The sequence below is a fragment of the Staurois parvus genome, unplaced genomic scaffold (genome assembly GCF_062004578.1).
Source record: "Staurois parvus isolate SC_StPar_1 unplaced genomic scaffold, SC_StPar_1.0 ptg000101l, whole genome shotgun sequence".
Taxonomy (NCBI): Eukaryota; Metazoa; Chordata; class Amphibia; order Anura; family Ranidae; genus Staurois; species Staurois parvus.
The window spans coordinates 1,801,876-1,817,619 of NW_028317897.1; the positions used below are offsets into that span (position 1 = coordinate 1,801,876).

Below are 15,744 nucleotides of genomic sequence, written 5' to 3' on the forward strand. Positions count from 1 at the left end.
GAGGTTTCCCAGGTCATAACACTCTTTTTTGCTATCGATAAATATATTCCTCAGTGAAGGGGAGTTCCAACAAGAGGGAAATATCAAGGCTTGAGACAAAATGGATTTATAATCTCAGGACATTTACCCCTCATGGGTTAAATATAGAGTGGGACGCGATTGCTTTTATTAATATTATTTTGAGAAATGTATTGCTTTTATGCATTTTATTCTAATTAGATGTTCATAACATGGATTTAATGATTTTTATATGTATAGAAATGTTTATATGTATGTTTGTCATTACACCACAAGATGGCACCATTTCCTATGGACACATGGGACATATCAAATATAGGTGCCATTTAGTATTTTACCACAAGATGGCACATGCTGTGGTGGCCTGGTAAATTGCTGGGTTTATGTGCTAATTAAGCAACCTGCCTGCCATATTTTGATGTAATTGATAAGTCTAATTAAGGAAGTGGTGACTCTCAGTCTTCCTGTGCCCCTGATGACATCATTTATAACAAAACATATATAGGGCTGGACGGAGGATAGTGACGTCACCACGTATGCGCTGTGGTGCTGATCTAAGGTGTGAAGATTAATCCATCTGCGCTTTTTAGCTTGGATGGGGGAATCTATGGATTTCTGTCAGTCAAACTGTATAGCTGCTTATGCATGAGTTGAGCTTTAGCTCTGGTTCACACTGATGTGGTGCGGAATTTGCAACGTTTTCAGTGTGAATTCTGCACCGCTTCACAATCGCACTCCGTTCATGCGAACCGATGCGGGTGTGTATGTTAAGTTAACAACACCCCCACATCGGTCCGCAAAACACGGTGCGATGTGCAGAATCGGATCGCATAGGTGTGAATACCTATGCGATCCAATTCTAGTGTGGACCAAAAAAGGGTCCTGCACATTTCTGGTGCGGGTGCGGTGCGAATGTGATTTGTACATGAATGCGATGCGGTTCCTGTGAGAATCACATGGGATTTACCACACCGCTGTAGTGTGAACCTAGGCTCAAAGAACTCCGGAATAGGCAGAAAAAAAAAATCACCCATTCGTACACCCCCTACACAAAACAGTAAACAGTAAATACATTTGTGAAATTCCTTACCATTGAAGAGAAAAGTCTAACTGAATTTTCAGGATGTCAGCTCTGTAATGCAAAAGATATCAGCATCTGCTCTGCCAAGGAGGAGGTGTAAAAGCAGGGATTACATCATATCCGCTTATCTCTCTTTACAGTAAAAGGAAACTACAGTTCCCATCAACACAGGGAATTGCATTGAATGTGGGCACAAGACCTGCACATGTTGAATATGTAGTCACCCACTTCAACATACATCACGTCCCCTCAAGCTACACTGCTCAGCACCACACAGCAGGATAGTTAGGTGACAATCTGACAAATGTAAAACATGCATGTGCAAAATGTTTAGTTCATTCTATGTACTGTAGTCTAATTTAATTAAAGATTTAATTCTCCCTCCTCTAGGATTTCTGTTACAGGCTGTGCCTGCTCTCTTCACATGCAATCTCTCCCCTCCAGCCACAACAGCAGATAAACTAATTGATCAGAGACTGTAGCCATGCTACAGGAGATGACTTGAAACATATCCCATGGGGTCACAGACAAGAACACATTTATAGTACAGCAAGGAAGGCTTGAACCTCTCACAATGTTTTTATGGCTGTTCCTGTGCCAGGGTCAGGAATTGAGGAGAGGTCTCCCTCCAGAGGGGTCACAGAAACAGGAAGTCCCCCTCCAGTGGGGTCACAGAAACAGGAATTGTTGGGAAGACTCCTTACGTAGGTGTCACAGAAACACAAAGCAAGGGAAAGGCTCCCTCCAGTGGTGTCAAAGAAATAGGAAGTCTCCCTCCAATGGTGTTACAGGAATAGGAAGCAAAGGGAAGTCTCCCTCCAGTGGGGTCACATAAATAGGAAATCTCCTTCAAGTGGGGTCAGAGGGTCAAGAAGTGAGGAGAAACCTCCCTTCAGTGGTGTCACATAAGCAGAAAGTCTCCTTCCAATGGGGGTCACAGAAACATGAAGTCTCCCTCCATCGGGGTCACATAAACAGGAAGTCTCTCTGCAGTGGAGTCACAAAATCAGGAAGTGAGGTGAATTCTCCCTTCAGTGGGGTCACAGAAACAGGAAGTCTCCCTCCAGTGGTGTCACAGAAACAGGAAGTTTCCTTCCAGTGGGGGGTCACATAAACAGGAAGTCTCCTTCCAGTGGGGTCACATAAACAGGAAGCAAGGGGAAGGCAGCCTCCTGTGGTGTCACATAAACAGGAAGTCTTCCTCCAGTGGGGTCACAGAAACTGGAAGTCTGCCTCCAGTGGGGTCACAGGGTCAGGAGATAAGGGCAAGTCTCACAGGAGCCCCTAAAATAATTTTTAGGTCTTAGGGTAACCCTTACTAAAACTAGTTCATTGGGAGTCAGTGAGAAAATGCCCACCTTACAGTTGTGGTCAGTAGGAACAATGTCCCCCTTATGTCGGTGGCCAGTAAATGGGATAATGTTGGTGGTAAGTGGGAAGAATGCCCCTCCTACATCAGTGGTCAGCAGGAAGAATGCCCCCTTATGTCGGTAGTCAGTGGGAAGAATGTCCCCCTTTCACTGGTGGTCAATGGAAAGAATGCCCCTGTTCCACCATCACTGCACCCTCCCTGCACACATATTCCACCACCACTGTACACCTGGTGTTCCACCACTGCACTATCAGCACACATGTTCCAACCCTGTAATCTCTCTGCACACATGTTCCATCCCTGTAATCTCTCTGCACACATGTTCCATCCCTGTACTCTCCCTGCACACATGTTCCATCCCTGTACTCTCTGCACACATGTTCTATCACTGTACTCTCTCTGCACACAGGTTCCATCGCTGTACTCTCTTTGCACACATGTTCCATCGCTGTACTCTCTCTGCACACAGGTTCCATCCCTGTACTCTCTCTGCACACAGGTTCCATCCCTGTACTCTCTCTGCACACATGTTCCATCAATGTACTCTCTTTGCACACATGTTCCATCGCTGTGCTCTCTTTGCACACATGTTCCATCGCTGTGCTCTCTCTGCACACGTTCCATCGCTGTAATCTCTCTGCACACATGTTCCATCGCTGTACTCTCTCTGCACACATGTGCCATCCCTGTACTCTCTTTGCACACATGTTCCATCACTGTGCTCTCTTTGCACACATGTTCCATCGCTGTGCTCTCTCTGCACACATGTTCCATCGCTGTACTCTCTTTGCACACATGTTTCATCGCTGTGCTCTCTTTGCACACATGTTCCATCGCTGTGCTCTCTCTGCACACATGTTCCATCGCTGTACTCTCTCTGCACACATGTTCCATCCCTGTACTCTCTCTGCACACATGTTCTATCTCTGTACTCTCTCTGCACACATGTTCCATCCCTGTAATCTCTCTGCACACATGCTCCATCGCTGTACTCTCTCTGCACACATGTGCCATCCCTGTACTCTCTTTGCACACATGTTCCATCGCTGTACTCTCTTTGCACACATGTTCCATCGCTGTACTCTCTCTGCACACATGTGCCATCCCTGTACTCTCTCTACACACGTTCACACATGTAAAGACGTTTTTGCCTGAAGTTCTGCTTTAAAGTAGAACTAAAAGCAAAACGCTTTTGTCATTTTGGTTAGAGTAAGGGAGAACTATAAAGCTCAATTTTTGCCATCTGTATCCCACTGGGTATTGAGGAGTTACAGCGCCATTCATTTTGATGTGCACTGTGGTGCAGAAATATACAGCAGGACCATTTTGTTAATACATTGAGGTACAGTTTGTTATAGCTCTGATTAATGTAACGCATTACAAGACACAAAAATCCTCTGGTGTAAATGTGCTTTTAGCCTAGGTTCACATTTATGTGGTTTGCAGTGCATTTCCTTTTATTTCTCGCAGCAGATTGTGTTTTCCGTGTAATAGAATTCAATGAAACCACATCATAAAATGCATGCAATTTTACATATATGTACATGCATTTTTGGTGCATTTTCTGCATGCTGATATACACCTTCCCCTAGAACATCCCAAAAAACATAAAACGTGTCAAAAACGTGTCAAAACCGTGTGTGAGAAAAAAATGCAAATCTCACCAGAAAAATGCATCAACCACAACCTACTTAAGTATGAACCTAGCTTTAGAGATGACCTGAACTTTTGCAAAGTTTGAGTAACCTGATCTAAAGTGCAGATTTTTTATGGTTCAGCTAACACCAGTACTGTCACCATCTTGTTAGAATACAGCTTCCCCTAGTGTTCATCACCCTGTGTACAGCACTTACCTTGTAACACTCTACACCTCCTAACACCCATACGGTCTCAATCTCTTCAGACAGAGGAGGCATCGATAAGAGCTCCAAAACTTCTGCTTCATCACGGCAGATATAATGAACATACTTCGGTAAGTCACTAGATGTAAAAAATAATTGAAGATATTGAAAAAAAAAACAGATTTGTATCGTGTCAATTCTATTAGAAGAAGAGTGATAAGATAGATGTGTAAGTAGGAAAGTGACTTTCCTAATCAGAATTCTAACTTGTCAAATGCTACAGATCCATCTATAAACTGCACACCTTCATGATTATCTAAAGCTGAAATTCAGTCTTCCCTTCAGTCTTGCACAAATGTATCCGCTTTTCTCCTGTAATAACTCTGATTTCATTGCACACTCTGAGCTTCTCACAGTGTGTATTAGAAGCTGATGCAACTCATTTCCTCACTGGAGGACGTCCAGCACCACTTAGCTCTTTCCTCTCCAACTTGACTGTCCTTGGCCCGCCCCTTTCATTCATTGGAGTTCAGTCATAGAGGCTCAGCATCACACGTGGATGTGACCTACAGCGATGTGCATGCAAATGTAGCCTGCCTAGGAATGCCCATTCTTCCAGACTGACTTCAGTCTTTAACCGGTTGCCGGCCAATAGCACAAAGGTGGCCGGCAAAACACTTCGTCCCTCCGGGTGGAGGCCATATGGCGTCCTTTCAGGCATGTGCAGCGCGCCTGGCCACAGGGCCGCTCTGCGGCGCAATCTGTCACCAGCCGTGTACCGGCCCCGTTTCCAGTACCATGTGACCTGCTGTGACCAATCACAGCAGGTCACATGACAGTTGTATACAATGGATGGCTTCCTTTAATGCCATCCATTGTATACATGTGTCTAGCTGTGAATGGTCACAGCAATCACATGCACAAGCTGGGCCAATCACAGCCCAGCTGTGTCATGTGATTAGCCATGGCCAAATCACAGCTAAGCACGAAAAAAAAAAAAACCCTGAAATGAATCGATGTCATTCAGTTAAATACTTGCTTATAGCAAAGTAATTCTTTGCTATAAGCAAATTGTGTAAAAGAAAAAAAAAATATTGATCACTTCCACAAAGTAGTACAATGTTACTATAGTAACATTATACTACTTTGGTCATAGTGAAATATGAAAAAAATCTTAAAAAAAGAGAAAAAAATGTAATAAAAAATAGAAAAAAAAAATCAAATTTTTTTTTTTCGTACTGTCACTAGTCAGCGTCCCTGATCACTGCCATGCCAGTTATATGATGACGCTGTACTGCACTGGTGACAGTATGTGAAAAAAAAAATTGTGAAAATAATTTTTTAAATTTTTAAATTTTCCGAAAAATTAAGACAAAAAAATTACAACTTCAAAAAACTCGCCATGTCTCTTATGAAATACGTCGGACTGTCTACTTTGCAAAAAGGGGTAATTTGGGGGATATCTGTACTGTTCTGACATTCTTGGACCTCAAGAAATTAGATTGGCCGTCAGTACTTCAAGATTGATCAATATTCAGATATATCCCATAATTTGTGAACTCTATAACTTTCCTACAAACTAAATAATACACCCTAATTTGGGTTATTTTCACCAAAGACATGTAGCAGAATACAACTTGGCCTAAATTTATGAAGAACAATTATTTATTTGCAAACTTTTATAACAGAAACAAAGAAAAACATGTTTTTTTTCAACATTTTCGGTCTTTTTTTGTTAATTTAGCAAAAAAACAAATACCCCAGAGGTGATTAAATACCACCAAAAGAAAGCTCTAGTTGTGTGAAGAAAATGATAACATTTTAGTTGGGGTACAGTGTTGTATAACTGCGCATTTGTCATTCAAAGTGTGAGAGTGAAAAATGGCCTGGGCAGGAAGGGGGTAAAAGTGCCCGGTATGGAAGCGGTTAACCACTTGACCTCTGGAAGGTTTTACCTCTTTCATGATCAGACCTTTGTATGCTATTCAGCACTGCGCTACTTAAACTGGCCATTGCTTGGTCGTGCAACGCTGTACCCAAAATAAATTTACATAATTTTTTTCACACAAATCAAGCTTTCTTTTGGTGATATTTGATCACCACTGGGGTTTTTCTTTTTTTGCTACATAACGAAAAAAAAAAACACTGAATACATGTTTTTCGTCATTTCTGTTTTAAAATTTTGCAAATAAATAAACTTTCTTCATAAATTTATGACAAAATGTATTTTGCTACATGTCACTGGTAAAAAATAACCTAAATCAATGTATATTGTTCAGTTTGTTTGAAAGTTATAGTATGTACAAACTTTCAGAATATATATATAGGGTCAATAGCTAAAGACCTCCAAAATTCATGTGGCCTTCAGATTAGCACAACAACAGTGCATAGAGAGCTTCATGGAATGGGTTTCCATGGCCGATCAGCAGCATCCAAGCCTTACATCACCAAGTGCAATGCAAAGCGTTGAATGCAGTAGTGTAAAGCACGCCGCCACTGGACTCTAGAGCAGTAGAGATGTGTTCTCTGGAGTGATGAATCACGCTTCCCTGTCTGCCAATCCGATGGACCTGTCTAGGTTTGGCGGTTGCCAGGAGAACAGTACTTGCCTGATATTTTGGACAATTTCATGCTCCCAACTTTGTGGGAACAGTTTGGGGACGACCCCTTCCTGTTCCAAAATGACTGGGCACCAGTGCACAATGCAAGGTCCATAAAGACATGGATGAGCGAGTTTGGGGTGGAGGAACTTGATTGGCCTGCACAGAGTCCTGACCTGAATTAAAGCAGAGACTGCGAGCCAGGCCTTCTCGTATTTTAGTAATAGGCATGGCAAGTTTTTTGATGTTGTACTTTTTTGCCACAATTCTTTGGAAAATGAAGAAATTAAATAAAATTTTTTTTTCCACATTTCACATTTTTTTGCAGCGTCATCATATGACTGGTGGGGCAGTGGTCAGAGATACTGGCTGGTGACAGTATGTGGGAATTTTTTATTTTTTTTAATAATATTGTATTTAATTTTTTTAAACATTATTTCTGTTTCTTTACAATATTTTTCTTTTTTTTTAATTTTTTTTCTTTTTTTACAACTTTTTTACATACTATCATCAGAGAAGCTCAGTGTCACTGTACTACTCTGAGAAGGTGATCAGGGATTTTTTTTTTCTTTTTGCACTGTGATTGCTTACAACAGCAATGATTACTGTTATAAGCAATCATATGAACTGTCATAAATGGATTTCATTCATGACTTAGTGTTTACTATTGTGATGCTGTAGTTGGTGACAAGTAATTATATGGTGCAGGGTGCTGTGATTGGCCCAGATACCATGCGATTACTTGTGACCAATCGCAGAATCACAACCATAAGCAAAATGTCACGAATGAAACCCATTCATTGTAGTTTGCTTTCAAGTTATCATGTGATCACTATGATTAGACATAGCCATCACATGATACTCTGGCTGCTCACAGTGGCTGGGTCCTGAGCGCTATGATCCGCTGTGTCACAGGATCACATGGCTGCGTGCCCCAGGGGGCCTTCTAGTGCACATGTGCTCATGTACTGGAAACAGAAGGTATTATTTTAAAAAATGTAACTAAATAAATAAAATGAAAAAAAGCACCAAAAGTAAACACGGTTTTTAATTTTATATAGAGTGGTGAGAGGTTATCACTCCTGTTAGATTTTCATTGCTATCTGTGTCTCCACTGAGATTTAGTTTGTATATATTTCTTCTCACTTCCTTGTCATGTTGACAGAAAATGATTGGAAATACAAACTTCTACATTTATCCTTGCGACAGGAACAGAGGGGAGATCTACAGTACATTGTAAATGGGAACATCTTTTCCGGGACTGACTATCGAAGAACAAAATTCAATTTATTGTGATTTTCTCTCTACACAACAGGAAGTGAAGAGTAATCTCTCCAAAGGGACACATACAACAAGAAAATTGTGAAAGGGGTTTGAACCCTTCCCTACTCTATCCCAAAATTAAAGATATACTTTAATTGACTTCTATCCAAATCTGACCCCAGGATGTCTGTGTGCCAGAATGACTGTTGCAGGGACAACTGCAGGACATAGACAGCAAATAGTAAACTCACTTGGGTTTTATCCCTGCTCTATCCTTTTCCAAACTCAAAAGTTTCCTATACATACACTTTAAACCTAAACTTCAGCTAGATATAAAAGACACAAATGAAAGCAGTTCCATATTTATTAATACATTGTTAAAGCCTCAGTTTAGTAAAAAAACAAAAAACAAAAAACAAAACAAAAAAAAAAATCAGAGACATTACTTATTATCAATGCAAAGTGTCCCATGTGTTGCTGGCTCCTGCTTTAGTTGAAATCTTCTGCCTCCAATGTCCATCTTCTTCCACTCCTGCTTTTGTAATCTTCTGCAATGGCAGGGGTTAATAGAGCAAGGGGCATGTCATATGCACTCATCAAGAGTGGCGACTATGCCTGACCTTTCCACCCATTTCATCCATTCATAGAAGCTAATGGAAAATGATCTATGAATGGAGGATGGGCAGATGAATGAAAGTTCTGTCTCCTCCATTCATAGATCTTTTTTCATTCATAGACTTCTATGAATGGAACAAGTGAGTGGAAAATGCAGGCATAGTTGCGACCTACGATGAGTGCGTATGATAGGTCTTGGCTCTGGTAATCCCAGTTACATGAAAAGAAAGCAGGGTAGGGGGGCATCAGGAGAGGAAGATTTAAACTAAATCAGAAGCCAGCAGCACAAGGGACACATTGCACTGATAGTAAGTAATGTCTTTTTAGCTGTTTTTTTTTTTTTTTTACTAAACATAGGCTTTGTTTTACTTGGTATCAGCTTCTTGCAGTCCCTGTATAACAGAGCTCAATTGTGCTGCAGTGCCCATGTGTGTGATGACGTCGCTTCCACGACCCAACGCATTGATGCCTCTTGATAACGTCAGTGTGATGAAACACGTTGAGATGTAACCGGAAGTGACGTCATCAGACACAGTACACCCGGAAGTGACACTTGTAATTCACCCTGTAGTAGGTGTGAAGGACATTTTGGATTATACAGCACTTTTTTAATTAATATAACATGCAATTTATCCTTGGTGCAAGGTATAGCACTTTTTAATGTGAGTGGGAAATATCTAGGTATTTTATTTATTAATAGAGTCAATTGGTTTTACACTATAGTGGATCTCCCTTATTTTTCACATACTCCATCTGAGATTGCATTCCAACATTAATGAGAGGCGAAAGTCCCAGGATTATCGTTATTGGTGGATTCCCTGTGTAGAACAAGCGCTATATGACTTACCTGTAGTTGAGGGTCATATTGAGTTAGTGAGTTCTCTGGTGTGGTGGTGGTGGTGGTAGATCACAAACAGCACCTTGATTGGAGATTTGTTGCACAGCAACAAAGAGCACTTTGATGGCACATTGAATTATATTATTAAGAAGGATTAAGAGACTGTCTTTTTGCACATGGACAGATTTTTATATGTGGCATTTATAGTTGTACATTATCTCTTGTGAGTCATTTGGTCTGTAAAATAAGTGCACTAAACAGAACAGTGCTGTATAATATAAAGTTTATAGTTTAATACCCAGTAGGGTATTGATACACAGATGTGCAGAACATCCCAGTGCTGGTAGTAATATATAATATCTATAGCTTTACAGTTTAAACTATTCCTGAAGTTTTGTGTGCTCTCTCATCTTTTTCTATCTTTTCCTCTTTATTTCATATCTAGCACCCTCCTAGATAGGTGGAGCTGCTTGTGATCACTTTGGTCTGCTCTGAGTTTCCCACCTTCTGGATGGTTCTGGAAGATAGTGGGCTGGGAGAATCAAATGCACAGTGTGAATATTTTTGTGGACTCAGCCAATCCCTGAGGAAGGGTGCCCAGTAGGTGTGTGGGAGGTAGCATAAACCATCTGAAACCTGGAGCTGAGGGGTTCTTGTCCAGGAGGAGGAAAACCCAGCCTGAAGGTCTGCTCACTTCTGGAGAGTCCAAGCTGTGCTTCTTCAATTTGATCAACAAGGTCCCAGCTGTGCTAGCTGGGGGGGGGGGGGTATTCTACTGAACTCTGCTGGAGCTGACTGAGGGACTTATTTTGGGCATCTGGTCTGAATAATTAACAGGAGATATGTCTGGCAGATATTGGAGGGAGGCATCCAAGTATCCAAAGACATTTTTGAGTACAGACCAGTGTGTGAGATCCCAATGACTATGTGCTGCTGCTGCTGTCTCTCTTTCATCAAAATTAGCTTGTACTAAAAAGTGAACATTGCTACTGGTGTCCCAGTGTAGCTCAGCCCATTTTTTGATGCACCCATCCAAGTTTTTTCAGTAAAGCATCAAAAAAGAATACCTTTAGACTAGGCATCACTAAATGGTGAACCATCGTCCTGATCCAAACCGAGTCAATGTCCTATCCGGACCGCTGTAGCCCCGCCATTTAGGTCCATTCTGCCCACAGCAGTCATTGCCGCTGCTATCATTCTTATTCTCACAGAGCTGTCAGCAGGAGGCAGGACAGCTCTGGATGGAGGGCAGAAGCTGCCCGAGTTAACAAGAAGGTGATTGGTTGCTAAGATGCAGGGAAGACCTAGCAACCAATCACCACCTTGCAGCTCCTGCCCTCTCTCCAAACCTGCTGTGCCTCCTGCCCTCCTCCCTGTCTGTGTAATGTAGGACAGGAAGGGGGGATGTGAAGGGGGTCTGAGGACATTAATGGGGTTTCTGAGGACAGTAATGGGGGGCTAAGGACAGTAATGTGAGGGGGGTGTTATCAGGACAGTGATGGGGGGACTGAGGACATTTAAGGGTGGCTCAGGACAGAAATGGGTGGCTCAGGACAGTAATGAGGGCTGAGAACAGTAATTGGGGGCTCAGGATAGTTAAGGGGGGAACTCATGACAGTGATGGGGGGCTTGGGGCAGTAATGTAGGGCTGAGGACATTAATGGGGTCGCTGAAGACAGTAATGGGGGGCTCAGGACAGTAATGGGAGTCTGAAGACATTAATAGGGTCACTGGGGGCAGTAATGGGGGGAGCTGTGGACAGTGATGGGGGGCTAAGGATGATAATGCGAGGGGGGGCTGAGGACAATAATGTAGGGGGGGGAAAGGACAGCAATGTGAGGAGGGGCTGAGGACAGTAATGTAAGGAGGGGGGGCTGAGGACAAAAATGGGGTTGGGGGGAGCTGAGGACAGTAATGTAAGGAGAGGCTGAGGACAAAAATGTGAAGGGAGGTATTTTGATGTAAAGGAGAGTGACTATGAGGTGAAGGGGGGACTGAGGATGGTCAGGACAGTAATGGGGGCTAAAGGACAGAGGACATTAATCACGGAGGGCAGTAATAGGGGGGAGCTGAGGACAGTAATGTGGGGCTAAGGATGGTAATGTGAGTGGGGCTGAGGACAGTAATGTAATGGAGGCTGTAATTGGGGGGCTAAAGACAGTAATGTAAGGGGGATCTGAGGACAAAAATGAGAGGATGAGGACAATAATGTCGGGGGGGGGGGGGGCTGAGGACAGGAATGTAGGTGGGGGGCTGAAGAAAGTAATATAAGGGGGGCTAAGGACAGTAATGTGAGGGGGAGAGCTGAGGACAGTAATGTGAAGGAAGGTATTTTGATGTGAAGGGGAGTGACTATAATGTGATGAGGAGACTGAGGATGCTGATGTAAGAACAGGATTGTGATATAAGGCTCCATTCAGATCTGTGCTAGTGTGTTGCATGCGCATGTCACAGGTAGGGCAGCCCATTCATTTTATTGGGCTGCCCTACCCACGTGAAAGAGAGGGTAAGAAGTCCCGACCCTTTTTTGCAATTGCACTGCATCAAGCTGCATGGTGCTTCAGCACCATGTGGTTAGGTCAGCATGAAAATGTGCCGTATGTGTGGGGGTGCCTTTAAGAATTCATGACACCCTCACACATCTGTGCAGCGCATTTCTCTATGAGTCGGGAGCGGATGTGATTTTGCACATGTTCCCCAGCCACAGACATGTAAACTTAGCCTAAAAACAGAGGAGACTGATGTGAAGGATCTGAGTCATTGCACGGAAATGCGATTTGGACACTTGCTGGAAGATAGTTATACTGTCTGAACCTCTGTGAATTTTAATTCAATCCCCCTGCCCTAGACTGATCATTGAGCTGGAGAAGTGACTAAGACTGTGTGCCTAGCTGCTAGTGCATCTGCTGAGGAAAGAACCTTGGGAACAAAACAGCGGGCCCTTTAGGGGGGTGAGCGCTACATATTTATTGTAATATTTCCTTTATTCTTGTCTCTACCTGTGGTCCCAGAAATCCCATTACCTCAGTTTCCTGGTCAAGAGGACTATAACACTGTTTGCCAGAGGTAATAAGTTCTCATCAAATGACTCAAAAGACTTTCGGCCCCAGACAAGCAGATTTTTCTTTCCTATAGACAAATACATAGGCATTGTTATACGAAATACCAGATCTGTAAGATGAAAGGTTATATTGTTAGTTTGGTTGAAAGAAGACATAAGTCCATCTACTTCAACCAATAAAAGGAAAAAATGTTTTTATACAATCCTATACCTACAGTTGATCCAGAGGAAGTATAATCCAATTTGCACCAGCAGATGAAAAAATCCTCCCTGATCCCCTAGCTTGTCAGTACTACTGTACTTTTTATCAGCATGAAACAGTGATGGGGGGGGGGGAGAAGCTGATGCTCCTTCACTGAATATGTACACCAGGAGTCTCCAAGATTTCTAAACAAAAGGTCATTTTACTGTCATTCAAACTTTAGGGGGGCTGGACTGTAGCCAGTAGAAGTAGAAGATGTCCTGGTGTTAGTGGGAGCAAACAGTGTCCCCTCTTTGGTATTAGGGGGAGGAATAGTGCTCCATCATTGGTGTCCTTGGGAGGAATAGTGCCCCATCCTTGGTGTTAGTGGAAGGAATAGTGCCCCATCCTTGGTTTCAATGAGAGGAATAGTGCCCCATCATTGGTATCAACGGCAGGAATAGTGCCCCATTGTTGGTGTCAGTGCCAGGAACTATGCTCTATTGTTGTTGATGGTGCGGGGCCCAAGGGCCGGATAAAAGCAAGCAAAGGGCCACATCTGGCCCCCTGGGCTGCAATTTGGAGACCACTGATATACATTAACATACATAATTCACTGCTAAGGAGAACAATTTCATTTGTTTTCATTGAATATTTGATGTCTTACCTGGCTGTTCTACTGTTGTTAATTTGTTTAACATATACTTAAATTCATTCCTGGAAAAAAACACATCTTCAGTTAGAAATATTCAGTATTTTAAAGGACCAATACAGTATCAGACAACATACAGTAATGCTAGCCATATATTGATCGTTATTTTGGCTGCTTATGCAGGGACTGGCTGAACTTCGATCAGTGTGTGGCTGTCTCCGTTAAGCAGAAGTCAATCATTTAATTGACTTCTGTCAAAGGGACATGTGGGAAGGTGCAGCGTTGTGTGGAAGTAGTAAATACACAGAGTCCAGCTGCAGAAACAAAACTTGTATTATAGTTCAACTTGACAAACAGCCTGGCAGAAAGGCACCCAACACCGAACACTCACAGTTTGTAGCAGCAATGTGGAATGGAGCAAGTTTTGGATATGCTGACAGCTTCTGTCTCAGAGGGAGGAATGTGGCTTGGCTGATCTGCACCCAAATGGGGGGAAGGATAGCGTGTCCCTATCCTGTCCCTACTCATCTTATCGGTATTCCCTTTCCCTGATAGGTAGGTGAACTGTCCCTATGCTACCCACTTGCAAAAAATGCGCACCAAACCCAGTAGCCAGAGTTTTAAATAGACTCTGCCTGGCCCAAGATGGACACCAGAGTCACATGGGGTAGCAGAATCCAACTGGAAAGCTTCGCAAGTGACCCAGGAAACCATAGAGGAACATTGTTCCTCTTCACTGCCTCTCCCTCTGTTATGTTGCTGTGGTTGAGTGCCACCTTCAGTGGAGAAAGTAGACTGCACCTGCCTACAGACAGGTTGGAAAATTTTCCAAAAAAACTCAGCATGTATGGCCAGCTTTATTCTTGTTGGCATGTTGCTTGTTGCTCTCCCATGACTGCGAATCACCACAGTTTTTGAAGCCTTCTGTAAAATCTTTACCCTGGCCATGCCTACACAGTAGATCTCCATGGACTTTATTGGGACTTACCTCTGGAGATGGTCTCCTAGATGTCTATGGAGATTGATTGCTGCCATTGCTGATTCTGTTACATTTTTTAAGAGTCCCCATGGGCCACAATGGCTTCTGGGGCCCCAGACAGCCATCCATTCTACCCTTAATATAATCCACTGCTGGATGTCTTCTGCTTAGTATATTGTACATATATCTCCACCTTCAGTGTTCCCAGTGACAAGTTTGGTAATATATACAATTGATGGTTTTACTTAAAACACAGCTCAAATGTCCTTGAATTCCTGCTGAACAAGTCAAAATCCAAGCCATGAGTGGCCCCATTGGTCTCACCTGGTTTAACAAAAATTTATTTAAAAATCATCTGAAACCATATGGAAAACTGTCAGCATCCTATCAGATATCATTGTTGGGTATTCAGACAGCCATGGCTGTCTCAGTTGCTGAATGTAATATCTGGCAAGAGAAATGACTCAGCCCATACTTTTAGTGGACTAGACATACAGTATCTGTCTGATTTCTATTACTTCTCTCTGCAAAATCCTCATTCCCATCTGTTAAATTACATGCACATTTTTCAGTTATGGTTGCTTGACTGTAGTTTTTAAACCATATGTGGGGTAAGACCAGGGTCGGTGCTAGACTATTTTGCACCCTAGGCAAGACCAGATACTTGCACTCCCCCCCCCCCCCAAAAAAAAAACCCTTCATAATAAAACTCCACACGAAGCTAATCCTTGCCAACGTGAGCTCTGTGTGGAGACTGACTGGGGAGCTGGGAGGAAGTGATATTGTGCACAGCACGGCTTGCGCTGTATCTCATTGGCTGGATACCTCTGCTTCACGGATTGGCTTCATCTACAGCTAACATCATCCAATCCTATCTGGGGGCAGTGACACCGGCACCCAGAAGTGACGTTTTAAAAGTTGCTTCTGGGTCATTAACAGGAAGGCGGGATCAGTGAACAGATGTTCACTGATATCCCTCCCTCGTACTGGTGGCACCCACCATGGAGGTCCAAGGTCCGCTGATAAGTCCGTGAGGCCTGGGAACCATGGCAATGCACATGGGGAGTGTGGAAGCGATCTGGAGGCTGCACAGCTATTGGATCATTTCTACCTTACAGTCAGCCTGTCAGATTTCCACACACTGAGATGCTTCCTGTTAGTTCCTATTTGCACTTTTACCATCCCCCAACCACTCTCCATTATGCTGTGGAGGCACTGCCACCATAGTACGGGAAGGGGGGTG

General features: G+C 43.0%; 1 protein-coding gene across 1 annotated transcript in view; it reads right to left on the reverse strand.

The window, feature by feature from the left end:
- The window catches only part of LOC149467787 (dihydrofolate reductase-like), a 111,123-nt gene that overhangs the window by 30,549 nt on the left and 64,830 nt on the right, over positions 1 to 15,744 (reverse strand). The window contains exons 3-5 of the mRNA XM_089671207.1: positions 13,538 to 13,587; positions 12,652 to 12,757; positions 4,325 to 4,451 (exon numbers count right to left, since the gene is read on the reverse strand). Of these exons, the coding sequence (XP_089527333.1) occupies positions 4,325 to 4,451; positions 12,652 to 12,757; positions 13,538 to 13,587 (283 nt within the window). The remainder of the gene's footprint in view (positions 1 to 4,324; positions 4,452 to 12,651; positions 12,758 to 13,537; positions 13,588 to 15,744) is intronic.